We start from the raw sequence: 16,081 nt of genomic DNA on the forward strand, positions 1-16,081 counted from the left end.
ATTGCATCCTCTCTCTTACACACACACACACACACACACACACACACACACACACACACACACATGATTGTAAGCATACAGCAGGGGTGGGGAACCTTTTTCACCCTGAGGGCCATATTCTGTTCTGGGCAATGTTCTAAGGGCCACATAGCAGTGAATGGTCTTGCAAGGTACTTTGCAAGCCCTATGTTCAGACGTTCCCAAGCCAAGGTTTATAGGTTGGAAGAAAGATTGAATCTGAGCCAGCCCTTTCCTTGGGGGCTCAGTCTGCCAAAGACGATGACATCCCTTTCCCTGCCCCTTCTCCTGTGAGTGTCTGGTGCCACTTCTTATCAGAGGAATGCATTCCGTTCCCCTTCTTCCCTAAAAGGCTTTGCTGATGCTGAGCTGTCTACTTTATAAAAGGCCACCAGCCATTTTGGTGACTGTACAGTAACTCAAAACCTGTTTCTCCACCGTCTGTGCATCGTCCAGTTCCCAGAGACATCAGGTAAAGGGGGGCAGTTCTGTTTGGGAGGTGGGGAGGAATTAAAAACATGCTTGCCTGTGTGTGTATGTGGGGCGGAGGGAGGGTGGTATCATTCTGTGTAAACTGAAAGAGATATTCCTTTCCTCCATGAAGATAAAAGGAATCGTCCTGAATATTTTCTGAGAAAACGTTTTTCCCCTTTATAGGGCAATGGGAAGGTCAGTGCAGCTGTGATAAGGTACAATAACGCTGCAATCCTATTCTCACTTATTTAATGCATTATTAAAAGATTTCTATACTATATAATTTAATGCATTATTAAAAGATTTCTATACTATATAAGATTTCATTTACAAAAAGCAATACCAAAGCGGTTTCTGAAAATAAAACGCCAAATCCATTAAAAAGAGGAACAAAATCAGGAAGAACAAAAAATCACAGTAGGCAGTCACACCCCACAGCCATAGTGCTTGCCTGATCTCAGTGTAGAGACAATTCCACATGGTAGACACTGTCGCAAAGAAGACTTGAATTGCATTTATGTCCTCCAAGGAGCACAGTATGGTGTACAACAACCCGGTGAGGTTGGCTAGACTGAGAGTGAGTGACTTGTGCAAGGTCACGCAGAGATCTTTCATGAGTGAGTGGGGCTGTGAACCCCTAGCCATGGGATTGTCACAGTCGTGGAATTTGTGCAGGCTTATAAGGCACAACAGGCTTTATTTTCTTAACAAGGTCACTTTTCAAGACCAGCAGAAACTACAAGTTGAGTAGGTATTCCCAGGACGCAGAAGCAAGCACACAGGTAGAATTCATTTCATCTATTTGGCCCCATCCCATCCCAAAGGACCAAGCTCAGGTAGCACAGAGAGCCCCCCAAAATTCTAAAACCTTTCTTCTAAAAACATCATCCACTGTTCTAAAGCAGTTGAGGTGCATCTAATAGGACCCCCTTTTTTTAATCAGAACATATTCACATGAACAGTTATTTCAGTTTAGGACTCGCTCTGCAAGTTATTTGGTTCCATTTCCCCCCCACAGGGCTTTTCTGTCTGCCTGTGGAGGCTGCTCCATTAGGATGAATGGGGGTGCTGCTGCCTCCCCAACCTCAAAGTATTCTTCAGCTGCTTTGTGGGTTTTTCTTTTTCTTTGTGTGCAGTAGTAATATCGTTTTAGAGCATGGACTTAATGGCCTCACAGGAGAAGGGCCTCTTTAGAAGGTAACATGCATTGCTTTACTACTTTCAAATGCTATTATGGAAACTCTTTAGTGCAGGTGAGTCCATTAGGGTGAATGGAGCCCTGGCCCAACAACCTCACTCTCTCAGCCCCCAACTGGATGCTTTCTAATTAAAAAACCATCCCATGGCATGGCACTGCCTGTCAGCTTCCTCCATCTTAGTCGCAGTTTTGCCCCTTACAGAACTCGGCAGTCGGGAGGAAGATAGGGGCAAAACTAGTAGTAGTTGGTCCTGTCTTTCGTTGCCTCGGGCTCCATCCCCAGTTGGGATCCCTGCTTTCCACCCTGCCACCCCCAGTGAGCACCAGCCACCATTGCTGCCTTCATGGGGAACTCTCCAAGCAGCTACAATTTAAAATGGAAGACCATAAAATGGGTTCTTAATAGGTTTAAACAGTAGAAGGCACCTAACCCTGTTTGCTTAATTGCCCTGAACTTCCAATCCTGTCGTCGTTTCTCTTCTAATTGCTGATGTGCCACTGTTCTTGCTGTGTCTTAAATTGATTTGACTATTGTATTGTTTTAACTTACTAGTAAGCTACCCAACCCTCTAGCTGAAGAAACATATAATTCCCTAAATTATACTATATGCATTCTTCTTTAAAAACAACAACAACCAAGCTACCAATTTATCTGCGGGGGCTATTCTCTTATGAGAAGGAAATGATGCTCCCTCTTAAAGAGGGTGTAGATGAGGCAATCCTTCCTGACCTAGGATACTGGGTGGCAGATCCGGCCCAGCCATTAGGTAGAAGAATGAGACAGCCTCCTCAGGTAAGAGGGCAAGGGGGTAGCAGTAACAAGGTGTTACAGGGCAGAGCTGTGTATGAGGGCCCCCTTTCCACCCTCTAATAAGAATTAACTACCATTCTAGTCATCTTCAGCGTATGGCATGGCGGTCGCCATCTTGTCCTTGGCCTCAGGTGGCAAAATTACTTGCGCTTGCCCTGGGCAACTGCCAAGAACTTGGCGCCCCTCCACAGCCCACCATTGACCCCTTCCTGAGCCACTGCTTTTCACTGCTGTCAGGTAAATCTGCCCATGCATAAGGCCCCCTCAAATTTGAGCTGAACCTGTTGGGTTGACTTAAAGTCAACCTAGGTCAGTCTTAAAGAGTTGTTGGCAGTGCATTTCTCTTTGTATGAGGGAGAAGAAGACAGACAGAGAAGAGATCTCTTTGAAGAAAAGCGGGAGAAGGCCTGGCAGGCCCCTCCTGCTGCATTTCTGGCTGTTGCTGGCAGCAGATGTCTCTAGAAAGGGTGCTGAATGGTTGGTTTCACACCTAGCGCTAAGAATAAAGGCGTCCCTTTGCAGCTCTGGGGGTGTAGGGGGGGGCAGAGAGATGGCTGCCTCTGTGTTTTTTGCTCCAAAGGCTGTGAGATTTCCCCCACCCCATTTCTGAGCCTGAGGGAAATAATTTATTTTAAGGCAGGCTGGCACAAATATTAGCCCTTCTGCAAGTGTGGGGAATTAATCCCCAATCCATCCCTTTCTAAGAAATGTTGCACTTTCTGCATTGGCTGAGGGGATCGCTTTTGAAAATAAAACCTATACCATCTCTGCCACACACAAAATGGAGGGGGGCAGGGATGTGTCTGAACTGACCCCCTCCCATCTAGCTCTGGTTTTGTGGTTCTCTCTCTCTCTCTGCCTCAGCTTTTTTCTCATTGCCTCCCTGTGGAATGGCCTGGCCCCGTTTTAGAAGTGATAAGACAGCACAAATTTAGCTGCTCTGAAGAGCTCCAGTGATAACAGTGTATCTCGTACATGGTTCAGAGAAATATGCGCATATATATATATATAGGCCAAAGCAGGGTCTGTAGTGGGCAGGAACAAGAACAAGTTCTAGCACATTCTGAGCTCCCCAATGAAGGCCTGTTGACACGCCATGCTTTGGAGAAAGATGATCATCACCATATAAACCTTGCATTTCCTCCCACCCGCCCCCCTTCAGCATTTTTGCACATTTTAGCACATGGTAATTCAGTCCCCTGAACAGCTCCAGGCCATTTCATACAGGATTAAAAGGCAAATTCAGGTTTGAAAGGTGTGCAATGACAGAGCTGCAGACAATACACATTTTTTTCTGCCTTCACACATTTTTAAGTGTGTGCTTAAGATGCTTTAAGTGTACATTTAGAGTTCCTTTGATTATAGACAAACCCCTTTTTTCTGTGTGTGGAGCTGTTTATGTACCAGATGGTTCTGACAAGGGGAGGGCAGATTCTGGGCTTGTGAAATCTACTTCTTTTTTTAAACTGAATCCCGAGATCCACCAACCACAGCCAGGTACAAAAAGACATACCTGCGGAGCAGGGCAAGGGCCCCACCAAGCAAGGAGCTGTTTTTAAAGAGATAAATATTTTGAATGCCAGGAATACATGAAGTAGTAGCAGAGAGTCTCTGAACATGTGAAAAGTACCTTCCCCATACCACTGCATTGTCATTTTGTAGCTACAGATCTGAGAGCAGGGATCATGAACCTAATAACCTGGGACTGAGTCAAAAGACATGACGTTGAGGCAGTCTTAAACCCTAGTACCTTGGGCTTAAATATCTAATCCTTTTCTCCCTTGCACTCCCTTGTGGAAGCATTAGAAATAAGCTTGCGCACCACGGATTAATAGTAAAGAAGGTACACATGTGTATAAAGGGAAGAGTAATATATTTGTTTTGATTTCCCCCAGAATACTTGAAGTTTGATTTCTCACCATGGCAGAAGAGTGAGTCATTTTTGTTTCTTAACTGGAGGGGTGGTGGTGTGTGCGTTTTGAGTGTTGATGAAAATTGGTGGGCTCTAGGGACAAGTGCACTTTAAAAAGCACTCGTAAGACCTGCCAGGGGTAAAGGCAGGATATATGAATCAGAGGCTCCTATTCAGCCTGACTCACCTGTGCCTTTCTGTCTTTCACAGGGAAGAGATCACAGTAAGTACTAACAAAGGAACTTTCTCAAACCTGATGAAAAATAAGCACTGTTCTTTATTTTCAGTTATGATATTTTTATGCTTTCTTCAAAATCCTTTATTAATGCATAAAGGAAACTTTTAAAAATGAAATATTGGGCAGTTTGCAAAGTCTTTGTGTTGCACCAGCACTTAATTTCTGAAAAGAGATGTTCAGCGGTTCTGGCATTTCTGGGAAGTCACCTGCGCTGCCCTGAAAACTTCCCTCCTTAATTGCTAACGTGTGTAAGCATGTTGTGGTCACATTACACTGGAGAATATGCACTCTGCACGTGTTCAGTGGTGCTCTTCTTAATCATGATTCCATATGTTCCAGGAATAAATCCTGATGCTAAAAGCAGGGCTGAGCCTGTACCTTAGCAGAAAGGCAGGATATAAATGCAATAAATAAACCTGGAATCCAAAGAATGTGAATGAATGGTAGCAGAGTTACGCCACCTCCCTCCGCACCCCCCAACCCCACAATAAATCCTCTCTAAAACTCAGACACCTCTTAAGTAACATTCCTCCTCCAACCCTCTTCCGTGTGCTTCCTATAGAATTTGTTGAAGGCAGTATGCCGATGAACATAGTGAAAGCAATGGTTTCTTTACTCTTGCAGTATGAGGAAGAGGAGGAGGAAGAATACGCCGAGGAGGAAACACAAGAGACAATAGTGGAGACCAAAAAGGAGCCACAGCCACCCAAGCCGGCCCACCCACCTCCCCCGCCTGCCGCTGTTCCTCCTCTCCGAAGGAAATCTTCCGCCAACTATCGAGCCTATGCGATTGAGCCACATGACAAAGTGAGTTCCTGTGTCCTTTAAAGGCATATCCTTCAGGCATGGCCAAACTTGGCCCTCCAGATGTTTTGGGACTACAGTTCCCATCATCCTTGACCACTGGTCCTGTTAGCTAGGGATCATGGGAGTTGTAGTCCCAAAACATCTGGAGGGCCAAGTTTGGCCATGCCTGCTCCTACTTTAAAGCAAAGCTGGAGGGTAGAATTAGGGACTCCTAAGGAATCCGATTAGGTTCCCATTTAAAGGCGAATCTGTCCAATTCACAGTTTCTTGAAACAGTACGCAAGCCAAAACGCAGCTATCATCTGACATTCACATCCGTCTGAATTTTGCAGTCCAGTTCTCCAAACAGGCAGTGATTACAAAACTGTGTATATTAGGGGAAAGTGTACATAAAAATGAATATATCAATGAAAATAGCATGAAAGTGAATTATACTAGGGGAAGTTGCCTGTAAAAAAAAACAGTATGTTAGTCAAAACCACATGCAAAATGTGTTTATTAGGAGAAATTTGTAGTAAAGTTGGTTGATAGGCATCTGTCTGTCTCAGGAGACAATGGAGGAGTGTAGCTTTGGGAGTGAAGTCTAATCACTGCAAGGTTGTGGCTGTAGAGACCGATACAGGAGAGACATGTTTTGTTGCAGCTGGGGCAGATGAAGGCATCCGGTTGTGCTGCTGCACCATGGCATTTCTTCTCTCTATGCTCCTCCACTGTACTGAAATGCTGCTGAATTTTCATGAGGATTCTTATTATTATTAAGGGGGGGGGGAATCACAAATTGCTGCAGAAATGTGGTGAACTGAATTTAAGTTTGGGCAAATGAGAAACTCAGAGAACAAAAATTGACACACCCTTCCATCCCCAGTAACACAGCATGTGGGGCTGAATTTATGGACCGAAAAGCTAGTGTTAATCCCATACTTGCTGCTACATTTTCTGGTCCCTCTCCTTATAGCAGTAACTAAGTCTGATATTTTTGGGAAGTGGATTTCTTGTGCAAAACTTTCCAGGTCACCTGTGATTGGGCAACCTGAATTTGCTAGTATGTGTGAATGAATCCCACACAAAAATAGCATTAGTCTGGAAGTCTGTATCTAATCCATTATAAGCAAACAAACAAGCTGCCATGAGCCAGAGTAGATAGTATTTATTTATTTATTTATTTAGTATCAAACCCTTCCTCCGAATTGCACAGGGTTCTCACTTTGGGATTTGGATCTCTCAATTCTGAGGGATATATAAACCAGGCCTAAAACGGACCAGTTGTTGAGGTGCAAGTTCCTGTTTCTTTCCTTCCCTATTAAATTGTCTGCCTTGACAGTGAGAGTGAACTTCATCTGCCATGCCTTCTATATTTTGTTTTATTTGTGAAAACTGTTATTCTTGTAATTTTAAGAAGCTCGCTTCTCTCACACACATCTTTTCCTCACACAAGACATCTTTTCCTTTTGTTCCACCACAGAGAAAATCCAAGATAACTGCTTCTCGGAAATTACAACTCAAGGTAATGTTGGAAAACTTTCTGTGCAGAGATTTGAATGGCCAGGGGAGTCCACACTAAATCTAGTGTGCTTCCAGCCTCCACTAGTATCTAAGTGGACAAGATTTCAGGAGACTGGAAGAGGCAAGGAGGCGCAGTGGACACACAAAGATGGATTGGGCCCTGGCAGGTTTGTGGTGTTGGAGAAAAAGCATGAGACTAGAGATACTCAATCAGGCAATGTGTCCTTCCTTTGTCTCAGGCATTGATGCTCCAGGTGGCAAAGCACGAAATGGAAAAAGAGGAAGAAGAGTGTGCCCAGGAGAAAGAGCGGTACCTCTCTGACCACTGCACCCCTTTAGAACTAGCAGGCCTCGGCCTCACAGAACTGCAGGTAACCAGGGAGGGAGGGAGGATGGGGCTGGGCCAAGGATGAAGTCCGGTCAATGCTAACAGGTGAAGATAGATGTGATAAGAAAAGAGAACTCAGCATGCATTCCCCATTGTGGAGTGAACCGAGTTTCCTTCTGATTCAGCAGCTGAAAGGACAGGCATAAAGGTAAAGGTAAAGGGACCCCTGACCATTAGGTCCAGTCGTGGCCGACTCTGGGGTTGCGGCACTCATCTCGCTTTATTGGCCGAGGGAGCCAGCATACAGCTTCCGGGTCATGTGGCCAGCATGACTAAGCCGCTTCTGGCGAAACCAGAGCAGTGCACGGAAATGCCGTTTACCTTCCTACCTATTTATCTACTTGCACTTTAACATGCTTTCGAACTGCTAGGTTGGCAGGAGCAGGGACCGAGCAACGGGAGCTCACCCCGTCACAGGGATTCGAACCGCCGACCTTCTGATCGGCAAGTCCTAGGCTCTTTGGTTTAACCCACAGCGCCACCCGCGTCCCTCCGAAAGGACAGGCATAGGCGCCAGCAAATCAAATGCCAGCTCAACTGTCAGCCTAATTGCCTTTCCCCTCCCACCCCATATTTGGAGGGGTATTAAAGCGCAATATTCATGGGCTTGCCCATTCATTTGTCTCCTAATTGGCTTTTTTAAAAAAGTAAAAAATTATTGGTGACTGAGATTTCTTTTTCCTGTTCTGAGATTTCCACATGTTCAGTGAACACTCTTCTCTATTGCGTCTGAGCCTCCTTTTGTGCCCGAACCCTGGCTCAGCCTCATCCTGACCTGGCCACCATGGGTCTCTCCATTGTTTTTGGATTTCAGCTCCCAGCTTGTTGGCTGGGGTTGGTGGGATTTGTAGTCTAACAGCATCTGGAGGGGCTCAAGTTGGCTTAAGCCTCGTTTGACGCAGTCACACCCTCTTCTTGCCAACTCACAGGAGATGTGCCGGCAGCTCCATGAGAAGATTGGCAAGGTTGATGAGGAGCGCTATGACATGGAGGCCCGAGTCAACAAAAGCATCAATGAGGTGGGTTCAAGACACCTGCATGTGGGGCTGCAGAGAGTGGCAATCCCCAGAGCTCCCTGGGGATCATAGAATTGTCGAGTTGGAAGAGACCTGGAGGGTCATCTAGTCCAGCCCCCTGCAATGCAGGAATCCTGCTCACAGCTGTTCCTGGGTGGTCTTGAACCACCAACCTTCTGGTTAATATCCGGGCGCACTGACCCACTGCACCAACTGATTGCTTTAACAATCTGGGAATTGTAGCTCTGTGAGGATAATAAGGGTCTCCTAACAACTTGCAGCACTTTTAACCCACAACAGTTCCTAGACTTCTTTGCCTTGACTGTTTAAAGTGTTAAAACACTGCTTTAAATGTGTGTTGATGCTGATTTAAATGTATTGTGTAGTAGACGTGACCTCAAAACAAGGCAGGTTCCAATGTAGTGGGGGGAAATGAAGTACTGATGGTAGCCACTAGGTGTCAGTGCCGGTCCACTTTTTATATTCACATGCTAAGTAAGGTTTGAGTTTGGGTCACCCCCGACACAACTGACCTCCCCTCAGTCCATTGCTATAGCCATTTCCCTCCCTTTCAGCTCATTTCAATTTTCCAAGCATTAATGCAGACTTTTATCAGAGGACTGAACAAATTCATGGCAGGAAAGTCTTAACTGTGTTTATTAGCTACCAGTTGCATACACCCCACCCCCCCGCCCGCAATCCCAGCCGCACTGTAACCACCTGAGGCAGCCTTTTATAGTTGCAGATTCTCATGTGTATTCTTTGCTGGGAAAATTGGCGATAGAATCTGAGAAGACCATGGAACACAGGAATTTTTAGCACACACCCCGCTTAGCACAGCAGCGACTCTTCTCTAGTTTTCAAATATTAACACTCTTTTGGTCCCTGCTTTCCAGATCCAGGATTTGAACCAGAAGATTTTTGACCTGAGAGGCAAGTTTAAGCGCCCGGCTCTCCGCCGCGTCCGTCTCTCTGCTGACGCCATGATGCAGGCCCTTCTAGGCTCCAAGCACAAAGTCTCCATGGATCTCCGAGCCAATCTCAAGCAGGTCAAAAAAGACGACACCGAGAAGGTGAGGAGGCCGGTGGGATTGGGGGACATAGAGGAGGGGAAAGTGCAGGAGATGGAAGAGTGGTTGAGGGGTCTTTAAAAACCCCATGTTCTCTAGGGTTACATGATGTAGGGAAATTGATCCTCTCCCACTGCTCTTCGGGGTAGTTTGGACGACGGGGAACAGGCAACTTTAATGGCAAGAAACCTGAAGCTTCAGTATGTGCTTGAATCAGTCCTGCAAAAAAACTGACGGCCTGGAAGTGCCCAGACCCCAGAGACTCTCCCACTCCCTGGGGATGTAGGCTTGCCATCTCTTTTCCCAGCCTCGGCCTCTCTGCTTGGAAATGCTGCAACTCAATGGTTGAGACCGTGCTTTGTAGGCAGAAGTTCCCAGGATCACCCTCTAGGCAGGGCCTGCCTGAAACCCCTGGAGAGCCGGTGCCAGTCTGATGCACAGGAAGCAGCTTCCTTTGATCCTATGAACAGCAACCAGGGGTGGACTTGAGTACTATGGCACCCTGTGCAAAGCCCAAATTGGGTGCCCCCTCTCCCTCCCTTTGCTGGGTCCCAGCTCCTGCCAACCCAGCAGTTTGAAAGCACATCAAGTGCAAGTAGATAAATAGGTACCACTCCGGCGGGAAGGTAAATGGCGTTTCCATGCGCTGCTCTGGTTCACCAAAAGCGGCTTAGTCATGCTGGCCACATGACCCGGAAAAACTGCGGACAAACACTGGCTCCCTCTGTCTATAGAGCGAGATGAGCGCTGCAACCCCAGAGTCGTCCGCGACCGGACCTAATGGTCAGGGGTACCTTTACCTTTACCTATATATATGTAAATAAGGATTTCATAACGTTTCATAATGATGCTCAAGGTGGTATCCTTGGAGGTCTCACGTGGTCACTATACTGTACCTTTAAAGCACATTCAGGACAAAATTTCTCCCCGCAAAAAAAATCTGAGCACTGTCATTTACCCCTCACAGCATTAAAATTCCCAGCAACCCCTTAACAAGCTATAGTGCCCAGAATTCTTTGAGGGTGGAAATGTGCTTCGGGTGTACTTTAAAGGCATAGCACACGCACTCAGCGAGACCCACGAGACTGTATCATGTGCTTTCAGGCCACGCTGCTGGGACTACCAGCTAAGTACCACGGATAGTTACAGCAGTCGGCATGGATGGACATAAATTTTCACAAACCTGCATTGTCTGCCAACAGTTCTTCTCTAATTATTCTCACCACCTTGCCAGATTCCTCCTCCTCCTCTGCATTTTTCTTTCCTTCCGTTCCTGTCACTGTAGCACGGAGCCGTGGTGCGCTCTGATAATTTTAGATTATGGTGTTACAGGAGGAGATCCTGGAAGGGAAGGCGCACCCCTTTACTTCCTTCAAATAGTGTTATGGGAGCATCTTCCGTGGAAGCCAGCCCACTGCCCCACCAACCTCCGTTCTGCCTTGGCCCATCCCCACCTGTCCTGCCTTCTTACTTGAAATGAACCCAGAGGGCGGCTCTGTTTGCCAGCTTCCTCCTGCTGCTCATTCTCAGTGCCGCCCTTGTAGAACTCAGCAGGGAGAAGGAGGAGGGACTAGACGCATTTGGCTCCGCCTGCCATTGGCTTTGGCTCCGCCTATCACACAATGGCCCACCTGTTGGAGGAGGATTGGCTCTCCCAATCAACCTCATTTGTCCTCCTGCAGGAGAATCGGGAGGTCGGGGACTGGCGGAAGAACATTGATGCATTGAGTGGCATGGAAGGACGCAAGAAGAAATTTGAGACCACCGCAGGACAAGCTTGAGCAATATGTGAGGTAAGGGACATGGTATGGGATACACAAACACATGTGCTATGCATTGGGCTACAATCACAAGGGACAGCATTGCTGTGGACGGCTGCAGCCAGAGGAGGGGGCCTACCCCTCAGGGATATTCTGTGAGGCTTCCCCCCTCAAAGTCCAGCTTTCATATTGTTGTTATTATTATTACAGTGGTACCTTGGGTTACATATGCTTCAGGTTACATACGCTTCAGGTTACAGACTCCGCTAACCCAGAAATAGCGCTTCAGGTTAAGAACTTTGCTTCAGGATGGGAACAGAAATCGTGCGGCGGCAGTGGGAGGCCCCATTAGCTAAAGTGGTGCTTCAGGTTAAGAACGGTTTCAGGTTAAGTACGGACCTCCAGGACGAATTAAGTACTTAACCTGAGGTACCACTGTATTGTTATTATTATAAAAATGTTGGGAAGAGGGGATATTCTGTGGGGCTTCCTACCGCAAAGTCCTGCTTTCATTTTTAAAAAAACGTTTGGTCTCTAGAGCATCCGACTTGGGAAGAAGAAAGCATGTAGGCATTCTTTCAACGGTTCACTAAGAACTATAATACCATTAAGGCTGCAGTCCTGGGAGTAAGCCTCATTGAGCCTCATCGAAGGATATTGACAAGCTGGAACGTGTGCAGAGGCCGGCAGCCAAGATGACAAAAGGGTCTGGAAACCAAGCCTTATGAGGAATGGTTGAGGGAGCTGGGGATGTTTAGCCTGGGAAAGAGGAGACTGAGAGGCAATATGATAGCAACCTTCAATTATATATAGGGCTGCCACATGGAATAAGCTTGTTTTCTCCTGCTCCGGAGGCTAGGACACAAACCAACGGATTCAAGTTCCGAGACAAGAGGCTAGGACACAAACCAACGGATCCGACTAAACACCAGGACGAATTTCCTGACAGTAAGAGCTGTTCAGCAGTGGAGCAGACTCCTTTCCTTGGAGGTTTTTTAAGCAGAGGTTGGGTGGCCATCTGTCATGGATGCTTTAGTTGAGATTCCTGCATTGCAGAGGGTTGGACTAGATGACCCTCGGGGTCCCTTCCAGCTCTACATTTCTATGAGTCTGAGACCCCAGTGGGTCTTGCTAATGAGTATATCTGAATAGGCACATTTATTTACCGTATTTTTCGTTCTATAAGACGCACCAGACCACAAGACGCACCTAGTTTTTGGAGGAGGAAAACAAGAAAAAAATAATATCCTGAATCTCAAAAGCCAGAACAGCAAGAGGGATCGCTGTGCAGTGAAAGCAGCGATCCCCCTTGCTGTTCTGGCTTCTGGGATAGCTGCACAGCTTGCATTCGCTCCATAAGACACACACACATTTCCCCTTACTTTTTAGGAGGGAAAAAGTGAGTCTTATAGAGCAAAAAATACGGTAATTATTTAAAGGGTTTATGTGCTGCCCTTTTCGGGCATAGCCTTCGTAAGGTGGTGTACAGAAATGAGAGAAGATCCAGGCCATTTGCATTTGAGCAATGACCCCGTGACTAAATAACAGGAAACCCAGAGACTCAGGAATCAAGTAGCATAAACACTTTGGGGATAAATGAGCCTTCAAGGCTTGCACGGAAGCAACCATGCGTAGTTCCGCAAGACGGGAATTTTACAAGTGATGAATAACTTTAAACATACGGGGCTGCCTGCATTTAGACTCTGGCTGTGCTGCAATGGTTTCCAGCTCCTTTAGGTTCTCTTGCCACCAAATGTTGGTGTGTGTTCCACGCCTACAGCAAATAGGTTCTGTCTGTAGAGGAAAAGCATGATATGCAAAATAATAATAATAATAATAATAATAATAATAATAATAATAATAATAATAATAATAAATGGTTCAAAGTAACCATTGTAAATCCACACTGTTCATTCAAGCTCAAAAAACAGTCTTTCTCGCATATTGTTCTCTAATTCCAACTTCTGAAACTTGCATTTTGTACTTGCCAGCCAGTAGGTAGCTATCTTCAAAACATCATTACAATGTTGTTGTTTAGTCGTTTAGTCGTGTCTGACTCTTCGTGACCCCATGGACCAGAGCATGCCAGGCACTTCTGTCTTCCACTGCCTCCACGCAGTTTAGTCAAACTCATGTTGGTAGCTTCAAGAACACCGTCCAACCATCTCGTCCTCTGTCGTCCCCTTCTCCTTGATCTTTCCCAACATCAGGGTCTTTTCCAAGGAGTTTTCTCTTCTCATGAGATGGCCAAAGTATTGGAGCCTCAGCTTCATGATCTGTCTTTCCAGTGAGCACTCAGGGCTGATTTCCTTAAAAATTGATAGGTCTGATCTTCTTGCAGTCCATGGGAGTCTCAAGAGTCTTCTCCAACACCATAATTCAAAAATCATTACAATAGGCAAGGCCAAAAAGCAGAGGAGCAAGGAATCATGAGCAATCCCACCAAGAAAGGGAGTTAGTGCTTCAAGCTGATCTGTTTATTCAGCAGTCAGCCTCATAACTTTGCAGGGAAATCAGATGATGCATTTAATGAGCATTCATGCGGATTTGTTTGCTGGTAGGTTACATGATATTGCATCAACGCAAGAGCTACCTCGTAGTTTCCTGTACATTTTCATGGCACTTGCCTCATCTTGAGGTGGGGGGGTGGGGTGGGGGGAGTTGGGTTTGTTCTACAAGATCTCCCACTCAACTATGATTGTGCTGGTTCAAGGAAAAATGAGAACTCCTGGATGTCACAATCCAAGTTTGTGGCAAGTACTCTAGTGAGAGAACCCCAGCTGTGCTTTAAAATATGCAGCAAAGTAAAGTGTGGACATATAGGCTGTTAGACCTTTAAAATATTCCCTTTCAAGTGAGTTAAAAAATGTCGCCTTAAAAAGGTTCTTTCCAAAGCTTCCCTCTTTCCCCAGCATAGGAAAAGACCACATGCTTCGTAAGTTTGCAGACTTAACATATAGAATAAGAGAACAAGAAGAACAGTTTAGAGAAGATTGGCAAACATTTATTGAACATGAAAACATTGGCAGCATTAGGATAACTTCAACAGTGTAAATAAGTTTTGATGGATACAATAATGGAATACTGAATGGTTTAGTTTTTGTAAAATATGCAGGGATTTATGATATGCAAAATGAACCATGGAAAGAGAAGAAGGGAAGTCATTGATATTTTAAGGATGTTTAAATGAGTATTCTAAATGATTTTAAATGAGTATTCTAAATTGTAAAACAGAAAATTTAATCTAAAAATTATAGATAAATAGACATGTTTTGTAAGTTAAATATACATACATACAAATTTTTATTTGTATGCCGCCTTTCCATAGTTAAAACCATGCTCAAGGCAGCTTACAACATGAAAAAAAATACATAATTACAAGTAGCAGAAGTAGTCATAAACAATAAATAAAGCATCAAAAAGTGCAAATGAAACAATTTCCACATAAATCATAATAAGATCTAAAATAAAGATATAAAAAAATGAATAATCAAAAAATTAATATCGGAAATGATAACAACTGCCCTGCCCAACAAAACCGCAATACCCCAACTTAAGAGTCTATTCAGTAGCCAGTCAGGACCCAGCCCTCCCAGGCCTGGTGGGGAAAGGCCTAGAGCAAGTCTTCCAGAACTCACAGCCAAAATACGATAATTAACATTTGCATAGCACTATCAAGCGTTCAGAACATTTCACATCAATTATTATCTAGTCGTAATCCTTATAACACCCCTCTAATGTAGCTCAATATTATTTTACACACACACACACACACACACACACACACACACACACACACATTATGGCTGGTAAGAGGGACTGAGGCTGAGAGATTGTGCTTGCTGAGTTCATGGGAGTGGTGTGATTCAAACCAGGGCCTTCTTGATTTGTGGATCGGTCTCTTCACCTCCACACCACATTAGCTCATAAGGCAAAAGGTGCAGCCAGACATTGCTTTTGGGATAGTCCTCTGAATTTTCTCTCTCTTCTTTTTCAGATGGGTGCCGTGTGTTCCCCCCTGATCTTTAGATGTTGTGGATGCCTGCGGTCTTGCATCTCTGCAAGAAGACTCACACTCCCGACTGCATTAATGTTCCCTGTGGTGTGAATTTCTGTAGCAAAAAGTAGAAAAATGCACTGTAGAGGCTTGTTCTCCAGCTTGCTTCATTATATATATATTATAAAATTTACTTTTGGGAGAATCAGGACTGTAACATCCACCTAAAAAATGATCCCTTTTAAACTGTCTGTGCACATACACCCAAACTGAGAGTAGGGAACAGATGGGAGGCAAGGAAATAGCTGATTTTGTGCATGCAGTGGTGTGTGCATTGTTGGTGTTAGTGTGCACGTGTTTTCCCGTAATTTGTTCATCAGAGAATGAAGGAAGACCCCACACCCTCCAGCAAGCTCAGGGGTCCCCTCCTGACTTCCTCTTCACCAAGGATGAGTGATTGTGCGAATGGCAGAAGTGTGTTTCTCTTTTGCTGGCCTGGTTAGCATTTGCAGTTGCTTTGAGAAAGGCCGTGTCTCGCCTGAGGCTGTTTGAAATAAATGGGTTTCACGTCTGTGTTGAATTCTGGCCAGCGACTGTCTTGCAAGTGAACCAAAAGAGGTAGCAAAGAGAGCCTTTATTGGCCCTGCCGGTCCAACATTAACTTGTTTTTTGCAACAACTCTGAATGCAAAGAAGGGAGAGTTTTCACCATAGAGTAGGACAAACTCCACCTGCTAGAACTCCCTCTTCTACACAGCCGTTAAGGGTCCCTATCCCAGAGATGGCAAGGACTAGAGCAGGGCTGGAGAAACTCAGAGCTGGGAACCAATGGAGACTCTCCAGGCTTCTGTAGTTCTCTTCCCAGGTTATACAACCTTCCCAGCCACACT

At 45.4% G+C, this 16,081-nt stretch overlaps 1 protein-coding gene across 2 annotated transcripts; it reads left to right on the forward strand.

Moving 5' to 3' along the window:
- The first annotated feature begins 431 nt into the window (after positions 1-431).
- TNNI3 (troponin I3, cardiac type) lies at positions 432-15,772 on the forward strand. 2 transcript variants are annotated; one of them, XM_028703059.2, is made up of 11 exons: positions 432-490; positions 1,204-1,274; positions 4,397-4,432; positions 4,624-4,636; positions 5,276-5,458; positions 6,921-6,962; positions 7,201-7,332; positions 8,279-8,368; positions 9,262-9,438; positions 11,118-11,228; positions 15,193-15,772. In XM_028703059.2, the coding sequence occupies exons 3-10, from the start codon at positions 4,422-4,424 to the stop codon at positions 11,214-11,216; spliced, it is 747 nt and encodes a 248-aa protein (XP_028558892.1). In that variant the 5' UTR covers positions 432-490; positions 1,204-1,274; positions 4,397-4,421; the 3' UTR covers positions 11,217-11,228; positions 15,193-15,772. The 2 variants fall into 2 exon arrangements, with proteins under 2 accessions (XP_028558892.1, XP_028558895.1); XM_028703062.2 differs by having other exon boundaries at positions 460-490; positions 1,186-1,274.
- Positions 15,773-16,081: the final 309 nt, after the last annotated feature.

Source organism: Podarcis muralis, chromosome 13 (genome assembly GCF_964188315.1).
Source record: "Podarcis muralis chromosome 13, rPodMur119.hap1.1, whole genome shotgun sequence".
Lineage (NCBI taxonomy): Eukaryota > Metazoa > Chordata > Lepidosauria > Squamata > Lacertidae > Podarcis > Podarcis muralis.